Raw genomic sequence first — 16,773 nt, 5'->3', positions numbered from 1 at the left:
CCTATCTGAAAGAGACATTGATGGGCAACAGTCTTTCAGTGTGGATGTAAACTCAAATCAAATACAAATATAAAAAGTCACAGTGAGCTTTCAGAAACATAAGTATTTATTTCTTGACATTTAGTGAATGTTCTTATTTGGGCCCAGTTTAGCAGAATTATTTTGATGTATGTGTGATCTTCCTGGAATAGCTTGACATTTTGACAAATTCACTTACCTGCTTTCTTGCTGAGTCAGATGAGAAGATTGATAACACTCTCGTATATGTCCGCTCAATATGAAGCTGGAGCCAGCTGCTAGTTAGCTTAGCTTTGCATAAAAACTGGAAACAGAGGGAAAGAGCTAGCCAGGCTTTATTCAAAGTGTAGAGACAAAAAGTTGTGGATTATGTGCAGGACTTTTTCTTGGCTTTGCACACTAACTTCCTGGAGTCTGTGCTGGCTGCCTGGGAACCATGCAGCGACAACAAGACCCCCCAATTATTAATCAAATGAGATATAACATGTTAATAATGAGTGAGCTCCACAGGTGCTGTTATGTTGGCTGTTTCCAGTCTTTATTCTAAGCTTAGATAGCTGCTGGCTCCAGCTTCGTACTGAATGAACAAATAGAGTGGTATTGATCTTCTCATCTAACTCAGTGCAAAAAGCAAATTATTGTATTTCCCCAAATGCCAAGCTTTTTCTTTAAAATTCCTTTGCCCGTACAACCGACCAAAAGTTACCAGATATTGTGACAATCTGGCACTGCCCTCTATAATTGCAAATTTCCTTATCCAGACTCCCTTAAAATGTCTGCTTTTCCCTGCCTCAAATTCACTCTTGAGTTGAGGGTGGCCTTGCTATGCTGGTTACAGAACTTTCTTGGCTTCAGGGCCTCAGATTCTGGTAGGGCTTTTTGCATAAGCTAAAGTGAAGGTTTATTAGTTCATAGAGTTCCACCGCACAGACACACACTCGCGCGCACGTACACACACACTCCATCAAACATAATCTCATTCTCTCATGAGAAAGCGTTACTCTCAGGCCATCAGAATCCCATTACCTACACTGAATCATAAGTAAGAGAGCGAGAGAGAGACTGTGAGAGAGAGAGAGAGAGAGAGAGTGATGATCGGGTGGGGCTCTATCAAGTAAGAGCTCTATCCACCTCTGACCACACACACACACACACACAGGTTAGCAGCCGCCCCACTGTTGTAGATGGGAAGGTGTGCATGAGAACTGACCTGCTGAATTGGATTGATTCTTGAACAATCAATACTTACAGCGTGCAACCATGTGGTTATTAAATTGAGTCAGACTCATTGGTCTATCATAACCGTATGGGCGTGTGTGTGTGTGTGTGTGCGTGTGTGTGTAAGAATGTTGCGTGTGGTCATCTGTGTGCCGTTGATAAAACAAACAAGCATCACCCTGCCTCTCCCCCATCATCCCTCCCCCCCTTTTTCCGTCCTTCTCACCTCCCTCCCCCTCTCTCCTCCGGTCCTCTCTTCGCAGACGGCTGTCCTAACTTGTGTAACGGGAACGGCCAGTGCACCATGGGACAGCAGAGTTGGCATTGTGAATGCCAGACAGGCTGGAGGGGCCCTGGCTGCAGTGTTGCCATGGAGACCTCCTGTGCTGACAACAAGGACAATGAAGGAGGTGAATTGGGGGGAGCAGGAGAACATTTTTGGTACAATTCTTAGAGCGCAGCCCTCACTTAAGAATTCCTCTTGCAAAAATAAAAAGCTTGTGAAGGGAATGAAGCATTATAGAGAAAGATAATGAATTAAAATGAGAAATAGAATTAAGATAGAGGTCTCATGGGAAGAGCCCTGACTACGAATAGCAAAATTAAACTTTCTTCTGCGAGAGAGTCAAACATTATCAAAATATTAAATCAAAGACAGGAGGAAGTAGAGGTAACGTTTTTGCATTTTTTTTTTTTGCCGCACCACCTCACCGCGGCTCGTTTTTCTGCCTTTCAGATGGATTAACGGACTGCATGGACCCAGACTGCTGCATCCAGAGTCCCTGTCAGAACAGCCCACTGTGTCGGGGCTCGCGGGACCCTCTGCAGGTCATCCAGCAGAGTGCCATGTCTCAGTCCCGCGTCCGCTCCTTCTACGACCGCGTCAAGATGCTTGTGGGACGGGACAGCACCCACATCCTCCCTGGGGAAAACCCGTTCAACTCCAGGTATGGCAGGAAGACACACGAACACAGGCTGTATCACGCATTATTAGTATTCACAGCACCAGTACGATCGTAGACAACCAGAGACTTTGACAGCTACCTAGACCATGACCTGAAAGAGTTACTGAGGAATTTTAGTGCTCACATTGTGGAAAATTGTCTTCAGCTTCATCACGCAGCATTAAAAGCCTGACAAAGCCACCCATAGACTTCACAGATTTGAGATCCAAGTTGGTTTTGAGAACTTCAGAACAAAGCTTGTCGTTCTAACATTGCCGTAGAAACACAATAAAACAACACTTAGGGCATCTTTAGTTTCAACATCTAAAGGGACTGGAGACGGAAGATGTGGATGGGCTATAATTTTAAGAGGGATTTGAAGAAATCACTCAAGAATTTGATCTGATCGCTAAAATTTGGATGTGACTTATTGAGCTTTGAGCCTCTGGAGAAGCACTTCAGTTTGAAGCTGTAGAGAATTGTCCACCTCCATCCACACGGCCCTTACTTTATTATATGATACTGCTCTTCCAGGTATTTTGATATGGTGTTTTATATAGTGAAGGGGTTAACTGGTCGCCCCCCTGAGTGCAGCATGAGTCGTCAAAGGTGACAGAAGATACTGATATCATATTATATCGATGTCTGACAGACAGAAATTAATTAATATTGAAAAATGTTTTTTTGGACATATTTTTCATGTGTACTGAAATATAGCAATTAATACCTGGAATCAGAATAGGAAAATATGTATTTTTATGTCACTATCTTTAATTTTTTATAATTTAAGCATTTGCATGTTGCTTTTTCAAAAAAGAAAGAAAGAAAGAAAAGCCAGTACATGCCTGTGAGATTGCATGTTGGAGAATATTCTCACTTTGATGCTCTAGGAACGTTTGACATTTATGTGACTAAATGTTTGCCATGAAAAATACCCTCAGTCCCTCAAATATCAAATAGACCTCGGAATGGCTCGCAGAGCCAGCCAAGATCTTAACAAATCCCAGAGCCAAAGCAGACCAAGCCAAGTTTCCCCGTAGATTTACGGAGCTGTGAAACTCTGTCCATGGTGCTGATTCTTGTCTGCATACATTTACACAAGCCGACATCAGATATTTCAAAGGAAACACCTCATCGCAGTGATGATACTGTGATGATAGTGTTTAAATGTTATTCTATGCGTATCAGCTCTCCACGGCGCAGCCACTCACCCACTGACACACGCACTTATCATAAACAGTTATGCACACATATCCATCTACATTGTCATGCTTTGTTTACATGATTGACATGAGCTAATGTAGATGGCGGGGGCTGCTGATTGTTTCTAATTAATGAGTGGTGGAAGACCAGAGCAATAAATGAATGGGCAAATTGGATGATTGAGAGACGGTTAGATTAATCAAACCAGATGATTGATGGTTTGGAAGGTCGTGCTGATAGATTAACTAAGGCTCCCTCACTCTGTCTCCTCTGTCCTCTTCCAGTTTGGCATCTCTAATCCGGGGTCAGGTGTTGACTACAGATGGAACCCCTCTGGTGGGGGTGAACGTGTCTTTTGTCAACTATCCCCACTACGGATACACGCTGACACGGCAGGATGGAATGTATGTACAACAGCTACCCAGCACTCCTTGCTGAAACTGTGAATCTACCTCACCACATAGATTAGATTAGGCAGATTAGATTAGATTAGATTAGATTAGATTAGATTAGATTAGATTAGATTAGATTAGATTAGATTAAATTAGATTACAATACAATAATGATCCCATGAGAAGAGTAGGCTGTTGCAGACACAGCAAAGGAAGGGAATTTCAGAGCAAATGCATTTACAAGAGCCAAGAATTAAAATGCTGCAATCTCCTAATTGACAATTTATTAATAAAAATCATCACTGAGATGAAAATGAAATGGAAGTAATGAAAAAAATGTGCAAGAACATATGAAAACTCTGCATAATATAATATCTTGTAGCAGTCAAGTGCTTGAGAGCAGTTGCTGGAAATAAGACTCATTTTCATAATTGATAATGTGTTGTGTCTGGTCATATACGGTCATTTTAGAACAGCGGAAGAAATTTCATGCAAAATAAACATGTTATTAACTAAATCATAATAATGAAACTAAATCATGTGGCCAGCAAAGAAACTTTTAAGCAACAAGCTTGAAGTTGTGGATTTTTAAGCACCATAATCCTTTGCTTTAATAGCCACTTTCCGAACACATCTGGTTAAGTCACCTGGCATGCTGTGTCTTTCTCCTTCTTCTGCAATTTCTTCCAGTTTCCAGTTTGAGACTGCTTTAATTTGACTATTCGGTCCAATTTTCCCCCTACAAGTTATATTGAATTTAAGCCTGGCTGACATCCGTAACATGTTATTTCAAAATTTGATTCATCGGTTCTTTAGACTGACCTCCACTCATTAAATGTGCAGTTTCTGTGTTTCCTGTCTCAGGTTCTTTAAGCACTCTTCTCCTCCTCTCACCAATGCTTTCTTTACAGAATTTTTTCCCCAGTTAGGCCAAGCTGACGCTGAAACATCTGAGCGTCCGGTAACATTTAATTGACCTTGTATTTCAGGGGCAGTTACTCACCACTTTCACAGACTTGTGACTTGAATGAGCATGTTCTGGTGTCCCTGTCTGACCCTGTGTAGTTTTGATGAGTGCTATTTTCTTCCAGTTGTTAGAGGCTCTTGGCCTCAGCAGTTCCAGGCACTTACAGAGCTCTCATCATTTGCCAAGGCAAACGTGTGTATGCGACCTATTTCTAAACTAATCATTAACCCACAGCTGTTAACCATAATCAATGAAAAAAGGTTAAAGGAGAGCATCTCATAAAATCCCTTCCACACTGAGACCAGTGTTCTAACATTGTGTTTTTTAATATTTCAGACCTGTAATTGTTGTTCACACAGTCTGTCCAAACATGTGTGTCGTAAAAGTTTGTTATACAGTCGTGAAATAATTTCAAACATTTATTCCAGGTGTTTTGTGTTGATGAGTTATTCCTAAAGCAGTGGAATGAATATTATATTAGCAGAAACAAACACAGGCAGTGTGTGAATCCAAATAACCGTCCACCACAGCACTCCCCATCTGTACCTCATTCCCATCCTCTTCTCGCAAACCTCTCCAGGTTTGACCTGATAGCTAACGGTGGTGCATCACTGACTCTGCGGTTCGAGCGCGCCCCCTTCCTGAGCCAGGAGCGCACCGTGTGGCTGCCTTGGAGCCAGTTTTATGCTATGGACACTCTGGTGCTTAAGACAGAAGAGAACACGATCCCGGGCTGTGACCTGAGCGGCTTCGTCAGGCCTGACCCTCTTGTGATTGCATCCCCTCTCTCCTCCTTCTTCAGCTCCAAGCCAGGGGAGAAACCCATCATACCGGAGACACAGGTGCAGTACCACTGACCTCTGGCAGCCGGCTAATCTCCTTTCTGGTTCCTTCGCTCTCTTCCCACTCTCCTGTTTGCCTGTCTCTTGTAGCTCTCTTTCTCATTTTGCTTCCATAGCTTTTCCCCCCATTTGTTCCCCGTTTCTCTATTTCTTTATTTCTCCCATTGTTTTTTTCCCTTTTTTGTCCTTCAGCCGTCAGTGGAAGCGTGACCCCCATTACTCCCTCTCTCTCTAATCCCCCCTAATCCCTCTCTCCTGTCATCTCCTGTCTTTGTCTTCCAGGTGCTGCATGAGCAGATCGAGGTGCCTGGCACGAGTCTAAAGCTGTGCTACCTAAGCTCCAGGACACAGGGTTACCGCTCCCTGCTCAAGGTGACCATGACTCCAGCCGTGGTGTCCATGGGCCTGCTGAAGGTTCACCTGATGGTCGCAGTGGAGGGCCACCTCTTCCAGAAGTGGTTCCATGCCTCTCCCAACTTGGCCTACACCTACATCTGGGATAAGACTGATGCATATGGGCAGAGGGTCTACGGGCTTTCTGAAGCTGTTGGTGAGTGAAAGGGATGGATGTAAGAGGAACTGCGTTGGGGGGTTTGGGGGGCTTTTTTTTCTCCAGTGGATTAGAAACTTTACCAGTAAGGCAGCACTGGCTATGACAGAGGGAGGGAGTGTTAATTAGGGAGCCTGAAAGAGAGCTAATACACCAGAAACCTAGCCTCCATCCACTACGCAGTATAGCCACAGTTAAGTGCTTTTTTTCTTCCTTCTATTTTTCATTGAAGCTGCGTGTGGTTCAGTCAGCCAGCCGTAACTGTGGTGAAGGGTTATTAGCCATCAGGGTGAGTTAGCAGTTAGCTACTGGAGCAGCAAGCAGGAGTCCAGGGGAGCCTCAGTGCTATTACATTCTGCTGTCACAGTTGCTCACAGATGCTGTCAGCCAAACGCTGCTGTCAGGCCACAGATGCAGTGGACATCTGGGGCTTCAGTGTGGACTAAATCAAGAGGGGGCATGCTGTTTGGGAAATTACAGCCACTCAAAGATCCTCCAGTTCCCTAGAGTAGCTGTATTTTACATGTCTCACAGAATATAAAGCATATATATGGTTTACAATTCGGTTATGTTTTGGTAACTGTTGATACTGATGCAGGTATACTACACTGTTGTTTGCAGTGAAGCTGAAAAGGTGCTGGCAACAGCACTCTCTCTGCAACTCAAGTGGGAGTTGATGTGTTAAAACACTTTTCCTTTTAACAAGGAGGAGCACAAAAGCACACGCATGCATTCACACATACAGAATAGCATACGTACGCATGCATGCAAACTCACCTCGACTCATTTTCCGTTCTTACTTCCTTATTGTGCCTCGCCAAATCAGCTGAGACTGTCAGCTAATGTGAATTTGCTGGGCATAAGGTTTCCACCAGCAGACTTTTCACCGTGGCCTCTAGGTTTAAAGGTCCACCAGGCAATCTGTCCAATTAACAAGGTTTTTAATTGATTTAGCAGCATGTGAGAGTGATAGTTAGGTGTGAGAGCAGATTTTGGTACAGGTGCTAACTAGCTTCTCTGTGTATCACACATTTCACAACTTAAATGAAGTTTGGAATTCTGCCCTGGTGAAGTTTTGCACAGCCACTCGTCCTCTGTGGTGTCTTTCATATTTTTGTATTCTCAGGGTTTTATTTTCATCACTGCTATTTGTGTCCCACCTAATTTTTTTCTGTATTTGTTCCACCTCTACTCTCTCCTATCTTTAGTATCAGTGGGCTATGAGTATGAGTCCTGTGCCAGTCTCATCCTCTGGGAGAAGAGGACGGCCATTCTACAAGGCTATGAACTGGATCCTACCAGTCTGGGCGGCTGGTCACTGGACAAGCATCATATCCTAAACACACGCAGTGGTACGTTCACACATGCCCTCATATTTCATCACAAATGAGCACAGACTTTTCTCTTTTACCGTCTAGTTTATATTTAGCCAGTTCCCCATGTGCCACAGGTTAACAGTACTGTATATCTCACTAAACCTGCTATTGTCTTGGGGAGGCTGGAGACCACACTGTGCTTCCTGTGGATCCTGTGGAGTTGCCAGGCGCCTCTCTTTACCTGTCAGTGAGGATTTTCACAGGAAGAGCTTATGTTGTCTCACCTAGTTTGGCTTCCTCATACACTCATGCCAGGCCGACTGAGTTAACACGTGCACTGACCAATCAGTAGCAGCTACAAGAACGGAGGCAGGGGGTCAGGGGTAGAGGTCCATTTCCAGAAACTGATCTCTGAGGTGGTTGGGGAAGGGGAGTCATTCTTGTTGCATCATCTGCTACATTTTCTACACTCTGTGCAGTAAAAAAATGGGCTGATGCACTGATGTTGACCTGCTGTGACAATCAATGTGCTAATGGAATGGACACGACTGGAGGACCAGTGGTGTATGGAGGTATTTTTGGGGATTGTATCCATTGCCCCTTCCTCCAGATGTTAGCCCTTAAGCAATTTCCTGAGAATGATGCAGTGCTATACTGTTTTACTTTAGCTATCGAAAATAACGCTATAATGCAATGCCAAAAATAATAAAATGTTGCTTGTGAACTACACTGGTCAGCATGCTAACATGCTCACACTGACAATGCTAACAAGCTGATGTATAGCAGATATAATGTCCACCAGGTTCAGCATCTTAGTTTGGCATCTTAGCATGCTCAAGTTTGCTCATTAGCACTTAACATAAAGTACAGAGGATGATGGGAATGTCATTAGATTAGTACTGGACAATTCAAATTGTGCCTGGATGATAGCACTTGACAAAGAGTTAAGGGATCACAAAAGTTATTAGAATTCATCATCAGGGGGGCGTGAATGTGCGTAACAAATTTCATCCTAAACAAGCCAACCTTTTTTGAGACATTTTGCCAGCTTACACAAATGCCAACTTTGTGGTGGGGCTGGAAAATTCAGGGGATCACCAAAGTCAGTAGATTTCAGCCTCTGGGGACCATGAATGCCTATGCAAACTTTAATGGTGATCCATCCAGTTGTTGATTAGATATTTAAGTCTTGACCAAAGTGGCTGTAAAATCTAACAGCTTCTATTTCAAGTCAGAATGCAAAGATCTGTAAAGATCATCAAACTGAAATGATGATCCTGAATGTACTCATGTCACTCTCCACCCACTCTCCTGCTCAGGCATCCTTCACAAGGGAAGCGGTGAGAACATCTTTGTGACGGAGCAGCCCCCAGTAGTCACCAGCATCATGGGAAACGGCCGGAGGCGCAGTATCTCCTGCCCCAGCTGTAATGGCCTGGCAGACGGCAACAAGCTGCTGGCCCCGGTCGCCTTAGCGATGGGCATTGACGGCAGCCTCTATGTCGGGGACCTCAATTTTGTACGCAGGGTCTACCCATCCATGAACACAACTGGCATTCTGGAATTAAGGTACAACACAAAATCAATTTTTAACAGGAAAGGAGAAGAGGAGAAAGTAAAAGAATAATCATTAGGAAGCAGATTGAGATTTATCGGTTTTCTGATGGAAAAATACTGATCGATGCGAGAAGAGCTGGTTAAATTAAAGTACAATGGGATGAGAATAAGGTGAAAGGCTAAATGTTTTCAGTACATAGAACACACAGGATTGCATCCTGTCTTGAAGCATGAAAAGTAAGGTGAGACACTGGGGATGACAAGATTGAAGAATAATTACACACTGGGCTAGATACCATCTCTCCAGGGTGGTTTTACCCATGGTTAATGTTGCTGTTCACACCACAGCCAGCTTTGTGTTGCTCTCTGTAGGTTGCTCTGCACAGACTGTGTGAATTAACATGTGTTTTGTCGTGCTTTTATCTCTTCTCCTTTGAAGGAACAAAGATTTCAGACACAGGTAAGACCCCTATGACGTATTTCTAGTGCACATTGCAGCAAGAATATTACCTGAAACCGTCTTCAGTGAAAATATAAATTCACTGACATAATAATCTTTTCTTTTTTTCTCTCGACACAGTAATAACCCAACCCATAAGTACTTCCTGGCAGTGGATCCAGTATCTGGGGCTTTGTTCATCTCAGACACCAACTCTCGCAGAATTTACCGTGTTCGCTCATTAACGGGAGGCCGCCTGCTGTCAGACAATGCAGAGGTGGTGGCTGGGACGGGGGAGCAGTGCCTGCCCTTTGATGAACGCTGCGGTGATGGCGGCAAAGCCACTGAAGCTACACTTATGAGCCCCAAAGGTGAGCCAGTGACAAAAAGCCAAGTATTTTGAAACTGAATAATCATTTTAGTCAATTATCAAGTAAAAATGTTGGCGCTCTCTAATTGCTGCTTCTAAAGTGCGATGGTTTGCTGCTTTTCTTTCATATGATCATTTTGATGGTGATAAACATTTGTGAGATGTCACCTTGGGCTGTGGGAAATCGTCACAGGCATGTTGTTTACTTTGATTAATGTGTCATGAAACCTGTATATTTAGTCATCTTGACAGAACCATGATTACAGTATGCTACATTTTTTTATTTAATTCTTTAGATTTTCATGTTCAAACAATGATTTCAAAGGTGTTTTTTTCCTCAGGCAGACCCATACTAGACTTAGACTAAGATCATGATATGCACAAGAATGCACAAGACATGTAACCTGAAGGCACTTTAGACTTTCCTTGATCAGATTATACATACTCTTTTCACAATGCACTCAACTTGTGACTCAACTAAAGCAGGACAGAGACAGAAGGAGGTTAGAAACCAGGTTAATCGTAAACTTATTAATGGAATTATTTTTGTGGATCATTGGATCTTAGAACATTGTGACACCAAACTGTCAAGGATGTCACACTGTCACATTTCCTGTCAGTGACACAAGTGTGTGTTCGTGTGGGACTGCAGTTGTTGGTATATATACACTGTGTGTGTGAGTGTTTTGTGAGAGGAGATGGGAGAGAGCGGAGAAGACAATGAGGCACTGATTCCCTCTTTCCTGTCACAGGCAAAGTCAGCCAGCGCACATCAGCTCGCCCTCTCTGCCTGTTTCCTCTCCGTGTTTCTCTCACTGTCTCTCTCCACCTCTCTCGTTCTCCTCCTCTCTCTCATTTGCTCTGTGCCCTTCACTGTATCCTCCATCTGTTGTTGTGTATCTCAGTACGTCTAGGAGTTATTTTGGGGCACAGTTGCCTCGAACAAACACACCTGTCTGAATGCCTGCTGCCTGTTAGACCGACAAGGCTGACACAGCAGCACTGGTAAACGCTAAAAAAGAAAAAGGCAGAAACAAATGAACAGTGGAAAGGTGGGGGTGACAAGAAAAAAAAGCAGAGAGGAGAAACTAAGGAAAGAAGTAGAGTGCAACAGATCACTTGCCTTTCTAAAGAATCTGCTTGCAGTCTACAATTGCCCTCTGGGAGGAGCATGTGCTCAGCTCCGCATCCCGATGACTCATCCCAAAACTAACACTTTTCTAACAGTTCAATGCCCGTTCCATCACTTTGTTCTCTCTCATTCAATGAAGCATTGAGCAATTCAGCTGTCAGGGCTGCTATCCATTTTCAGCCGGAGGAAAGAGTGAAGTTTAATTGACTTAAAATGTCTATGGGTTGCCTGCAGCATTTGAGTTATGAGTCGTCACTCATGGAGCGCATCTCTGCTTTGACAGGTATCGCAGTGGATAAAAATGGGCTGATGTACTTTGTGGATGCCACCATGATCCGTAAGGTGGACCAGAACGGCATCATCTCCACCCTGCTAGGGGCCAACGATCTGACTGCCGTACGGCCACTGAGCTGTGACTCCAGCATGGACGTCAGCCAGGTACGACGGTTAGGAGGAAGTGCAGGGACAAGAGACAAGAGGCGATGGTGTGATAGATGATGATCTAACGGCCCTGTGAGTGCTGAGCTATGACGATTGTGTGGACACGTGCCAGCCAGGAGGTCAGGGAGACACTGATTTAGGGAGGGATTAAAGAGTCCAGGGATAAATGAATGGATCAAAAGAGAGTGAGGACTGCAGTCACTTAGAAAAATGAAGAAGAGATGAGCATGAGCCTTGGCATCCTTTCAAAACGCCTCCATCGGCACAGATATACTGTCAAGTGTAACTTTTGTTTCTACCTACCAGGTTCGTCTCGAGTGGCCCACAGACTTAGCAGTGAACCCCATGGACAACTCTCTCTATGTCCTGGAAAACAATGTCATCCTACGCATCACTGAGAACCACCAGGTCTGTACCACATGGCTGGGTCACCACTGCAGAACCCTAAGGGTGGACACTCACTATAGGGGTTTGACAGGATTTGGTCCCAATTAGTCTTCCTCAAGCCAATTTAGAAGCAAAAGTTCAACTTCTAACACAGTTTTCTAAGTTTTGCAGTGTTGGCAACATTACTGATTAATTAGCTCTTGAAATATTCTACTGTCTGGAATCTTGCTTCTTTTTGGAAAGTTTTCATTCGCACTATTTCAAAGGCAAGCCACTGGTAACATCTCTGTTGTTTGATCACAGGCGTGATATTTGTCTGTTGTCGCCTACAGGTGAGCATCATAGCAGGTCGGCCCATGCATTGTCAAGTGCCAGGCATTGACTACAGCCTCAGTAAACTGGCTATACATGCGGCCCTGGAGAGCGCTACAGCCATCGCCTTGTCCCACACCGGCATCCTCTACATCGCTGAGACAGATGAGAAAAAGATCAACAGAGTGAGACAGGTACGAGATGAGGAGTGCTGTGCACACACAGTTGTTTGGCTATGTGGTTGTTTTAGGATGAATTTGTTAGTCTAAAGTTATTTTGTTGGCGAGCAGAAGTGACAGCACAGCTGGCCAGGCTGTGTGGGTGTCTTTTTTTAAAGATATTTTGAGAGCGTTTCAGATCTCCAGATACTACATTCAGTTCAGGCACTTTCACGTTTCTTTTCTTTTTCTTTTTCATTCCTCTGTTTTGATAACTCAAAATGAATTTTGCTTTTGGTAATAAATTTTCTTTCAGCGAGTTTGACTTTTTCTCACGTCTCATCATTAACCGGCTCCCCTCCTCCACCTTCTGTCTGTGCATTTTCATCAGGTGAGCACAAATGGAGAAATCTCTCTCCTGGCTGGTACTCCCTCCGATTGCGACTGCAAGAATGATGTCAACTGCAACTGCTTCTACGGTGATGACGGCTATGCCCCAGACGCCGGATTGAACTCCCCCACTTCCTTGGCTGTGTCCCCTGATGGGACACTCTTCATTGCAGACCTCAACAACATACGCATCAGAGCAGTGCGAGCCAACCGGCCCGGCCCAGCCGTCTCAAGTGTGGGGTACGGGGGATCTGCGCAGTATGAAGTCGCATCGCCAAGGGAACAGGAGCTTTATGTCTTCAGTGGGGAGGGGCTTCACATCCAGACAATTAGCCTGGTAACTGGGGAGCCGCTTTACAACTTCACCTACGGTCCTGATGGAGAGCTGGCCATGCTGGTGGATAACTGCAACAACACAGTGAAAGTGAGAAGGGATGGCCTGGGCCAGGGAGGAGGGTCCGGCCTGCTCAGACTGGTGCTGCTGCCCGAAAATCAAGTGGTGACTCTGGGACTGGACCCCACTGGGGGGCTGCGTAGTGTCTCAGCTCTGGGCCAGGAGGTGGCTCTGATGGGTTACAGTGGCAACACGGGCCTCCTGGCTACCAAAGCTGATGAGACTGGATGGACCACATTTTACCAGTGAGTGTTTGTGCTGGTGGGAACGTGTCTGAATGTGTGCTTGTATACTTCCACTGCTTTTATACATCTGAAATACAAAATTAATGAGTTTCACAGGATTTATGTTCATCATGTTCCATTGCATTCCCAATTATTCTTGCAACACCTCACACAGAGTACTGCTGCCCCCCAGTGTTAGCTTTTATAACTGCAGCCAATTACTGGAGGATGGCCTGTTCTGTCCCTCTCTGGCAGAGTGTGTGTCTGTGTGTGTGTTTTGAGTGTGCGCACAACATCTACATGTTGCAAGTATCCCCCACTTGCCAATCACCCTCACCGCAATGTCCCATCTCCCAGGTACGACAGCGAGGGTCGTCTGACCAACGTGACATACCCCACGGGCATGGTGACAAGCCTTCACCGCGAGATTGAACGCTCCATCAACATCGACATTGAGAGCTCCAGCAGAGACGATGATGTCACTGTCATCACCAACCTGTCCTCTGTGGAAGCCTCATACACTGTGGTGCAAGGTAGAGACACACTCAGCACGTACAGGACATGCAGTGGAAAATGAGCTGGTCATGAATTTTTAAATGCTTGTGAAATTGCAGTGTGTGCAGCATGGAGGTGGACAAATGCTGGCCTCAAGTCAAGCACATAAAGCAGCATAAATCAAAATTCAGCATAAATGATATTACTCATTAATTATTTTGCATAGATAAAGATTTATGTAGTGGGTCTGTTTATGTGTTAGCGAGGCTTTGATGAGACGTACACACAGACTGTAGAACTGCTTTATCCTAGCATTAAAAAACATAGCCTCCTCTGTGATTGTGAATAAGCGCTGGCCTGCCGACTCTAATTGAAAGTCTTGTAATTTTCAGTCAGTTATGTGCATGCTCCAGGAGATTATTTTCCTTCCCTATCCACATCCAGCCCTCTCTCACTCCCTCTCACAGAGTAAAATTACCAATATATAGTTGTTAATCCCAGCTGGGATCATCCTGCTTTTGAATATCATCACAGCAAAATTCATTAACTCATGTAGAGTGAATCCTCCTCATCCCTCAAGCTTTCTCCTTACACACACACACACACACACACACACACACACACACACACACACACACACACACACTCCCACATACAAACATAGCTCTCAACCAGTTCCCATGATCCCTGAGCTTATTTGGTCTGTTTAGAGAAGAAGGAGAATAATTGTCTCCCTTCCCTTGACCAGTGCGAGCGGCGTGACAGAAGTATAAATGCAGACGGTGGACCATATAAGTCTGAAGGCCTCAGAGAGAATAAGTTGTAGATGTATTCAGTGCACCTCCCACCTGTGCTGGGAGCAAAAGGGGAGAGTTGTTCACAGAGCTGTAAGTCATTTAAGGTTTCCACCGCACTATGTGGGTTTCAGCATGGCTCTCTGCTGACATACTCACTTAACTGTCTCCCTCTCTTTCCGCTCTTTCTCGCTCTCTTCATTAACTCCTGCACAGTGAATTCTCCTTGGCCCTCAAGCTCTCATTTCTCTCTCTCTCTCTCTTTCCCTCTCCCTCGCTTCTGTTTCATTACGAGGTTGTTCAGACAGAGAGAGCAGAGAAGATTTATCTAAAGGCTGTTGCTGCCAAGTCAATGGAAAAAGCTTCACTTGTCTGTTTGAGGCATTGTTAAAATGTGCCTGGAGCTTTATTACAAATTGGCCTTATGGATTACTGTCATTTATGGTGGGGCTTCAAAGGGAGACACCATCTGATCCCCTCACCTTCTGTAAATGAAATTAAAAAAAGCTCTCCCCCTCTACATCTGCCAGATATTTCTGAGCCGAAAATAATTTTATCTTACTTCCAATCACATCATTGCGATCAGGGCGCCTGTTTTCAGACATCTGAGGAAAGAATTTGCCTCAGCATTAGGCATGGCCTTATCTGTTTCCCTTCCTGTGTCTGAGAGTGAGTCATTAAACTGTAGAGATATGGAGATTGGAGAGGGGTGTCAGTTTAGCCTGACTACTTTCATTCAGAATATTTTGTTTGTAGGAATAAGAATCAGGCTCATAAATATTTTATGGGTATGATCTTGGTTTGGATGATTGGACTTTCCCTTTTCTAAAGTAAATAGTATAAAGCTTGTGTCAAGGTTAGCTCTTTTCCTTTACCTCAGTGTGAAATGGATAGGTTTTTGAATTTTGACTGAACTCAAATTAGACTATTTGAGAAAAGCAGGTCCTGTGTATCCTTGGCTAAAAGTACAGCACTGAGCATTTCCTTCAGATCAAGGGGTTTTGACCAGCTATTGGCGTTTCTCTTCACACCTCATCACATCATCAAGCAGCAGCAATATACGCGACATGGAGTTCCCCCTTGTCCCGTACCCAGCTTCTATTATCATTTCTGTCACATGGATACCTCCAGGTCAGTTAGCTTGGCGAGGAACCTTCCAACCTGCAGAATAGTTTTAATAATAGAGTATCTTTCCCTAAATTGAGGGAACACTCGGGCTGCACTTTATTATCGACTATGTCAGACCCCAATCAAGTACTTCAGGTTATGGCTTTGCGGGGGTCACACATTTCTTTCGAAGTTGGCAGGATTTGAATGCAAAGACCACAAATCACCTGGTCCCTCGAATGGCTGCTCTCCTTGCCTACCTCATATCTGCATGTCCCCCCCCACAGACCAGGTGAGGAACAGCTACCAGCTGTGCAACAATGGGACCCTGAGAGTGATGTACGCTAACGGTATGGGCATCAGCTTTCACACAGAGCCTCACATCCTGGCAGGCTCTGTCAGCCCTACGATTGGCCGCAGGAACATCACCCTGCCCACCGATAACGGCCTCAACTCCATCGAATGGCGTCTGCGCAAGGAGCAGACCAAGGGCAAGGTCACTGTGTTTGGGAGGAAGCTGAGAGTGAGTTAACCTTTTTCATGTTTCATGCGTTTAAAAATACTTAACACACCTATCATCTCAATATGAAAATAGAACCTATTTCATCAAAAATGAACCTCTCCATTTTCCCTTTTCTTTAGGCTCATGGCCGCAATCTTCTCTCCATTGACTTTGACCGCAACACACGCACAGAGAAGATTTACGACGATCACAGAAAGTTCACCCTGCGCATCATGTACGATGCTCAGGGCCGACCTGCTATGTGGTTACCCAGCAGCAGCCTGGCTGTGGTCAATGTGTCGTATTCTACCACTGGACAGCTTGTTGGCCTGCAGAGGGGGAGCATGAGTGAGAGGACCGAATTCGACCCTCAAGGACGCATCCTGTCTCGTTCTTTTGTTGACGGGAAGGTGTGGAGCTACAGCTACCTCGACAAAGTAAGTACATTTATCCTTAACATTGTCATCTAGGTATAAAATTTTAGGCAAGGCAAGGCAGTAGCAAGAGAGAATAGTCATTTGGATTGCAGAATTGAGTGAAATAATACATCATTTTTATGGTAATGAAGATTCAAATTTGTCAGCTAAGAGCAAATTATTCCTGGTGCTATTTCACAGGCGG

At 44.6% G+C, this 16,773-nt stretch overlaps 1 protein-coding gene across 7 annotated transcripts in view; it reads left to right on the top strand.

Moving 5' to 3' along the window:
* The window catches only part of tenm2a (teneurin transmembrane protein 2a), a 202,793-nt gene that overhangs the window by 180,395 nt on the left and 5,625 nt on the right, over nt 1-16,773 (top strand). For all 7 annotated transcript variants that reach the window (XM_076739126.1, XM_076739125.1, XM_076739131.1 and 4 more), the window contains 16 exons: nt 1,500-1,646; nt 1,973-2,183; nt 3,668-3,787; nt 5,323-5,584; nt 5,867-6,134; nt 7,343-7,486; nt 8,770-9,019; nt 9,447-9,467; nt 9,588-9,817; nt 11,232-11,386; nt 11,696-11,797; nt 12,109-12,282; nt 12,638-13,275; nt 13,612-13,787; nt 15,938-16,173; nt 16,293-16,589. In XM_076739126.1, the coding sequence (XP_076595241.1) occupies nt 1,500-1,646; nt 1,973-2,183; nt 3,668-3,787; nt 5,323-5,584; nt 5,867-6,134; nt 7,343-7,486; nt 8,770-9,019; nt 9,447-9,467; nt 9,588-9,817; nt 11,232-11,386; nt 11,696-11,797; nt 12,109-12,282; nt 12,638-13,275; nt 13,612-13,787; nt 15,938-16,173; nt 16,293-16,589 (3,431 nt within the window). The remainder of the gene's footprint in view (nt 1-1,499; nt 1,647-1,972; nt 2,184-3,667; nt 3,788-5,322; nt 5,585-5,866; nt 6,135-7,342; nt 7,487-8,769; nt 9,020-9,446; nt 9,468-9,587; nt 9,818-11,231; nt 11,387-11,695; nt 11,798-12,108; nt 12,283-12,637; nt 13,276-13,611; nt 13,788-15,937; nt 16,174-16,292; nt 16,590-16,773) is intronic.

Source organism: Chaetodon auriga, chromosome 9 (genome assembly GCF_051107435.1).
Source record: "Chaetodon auriga isolate fChaAug3 chromosome 9, fChaAug3.hap1, whole genome shotgun sequence".
NCBI lineage: Eukaryota > Metazoa > Chordata > Actinopteri > Chaetodontiformes > Chaetodontidae > Chaetodon > Chaetodon auriga.
Note: the sequence above shows the minus strand (reverse complement) of the source record. Positions and strands in the feature narration are given on the sequence as shown.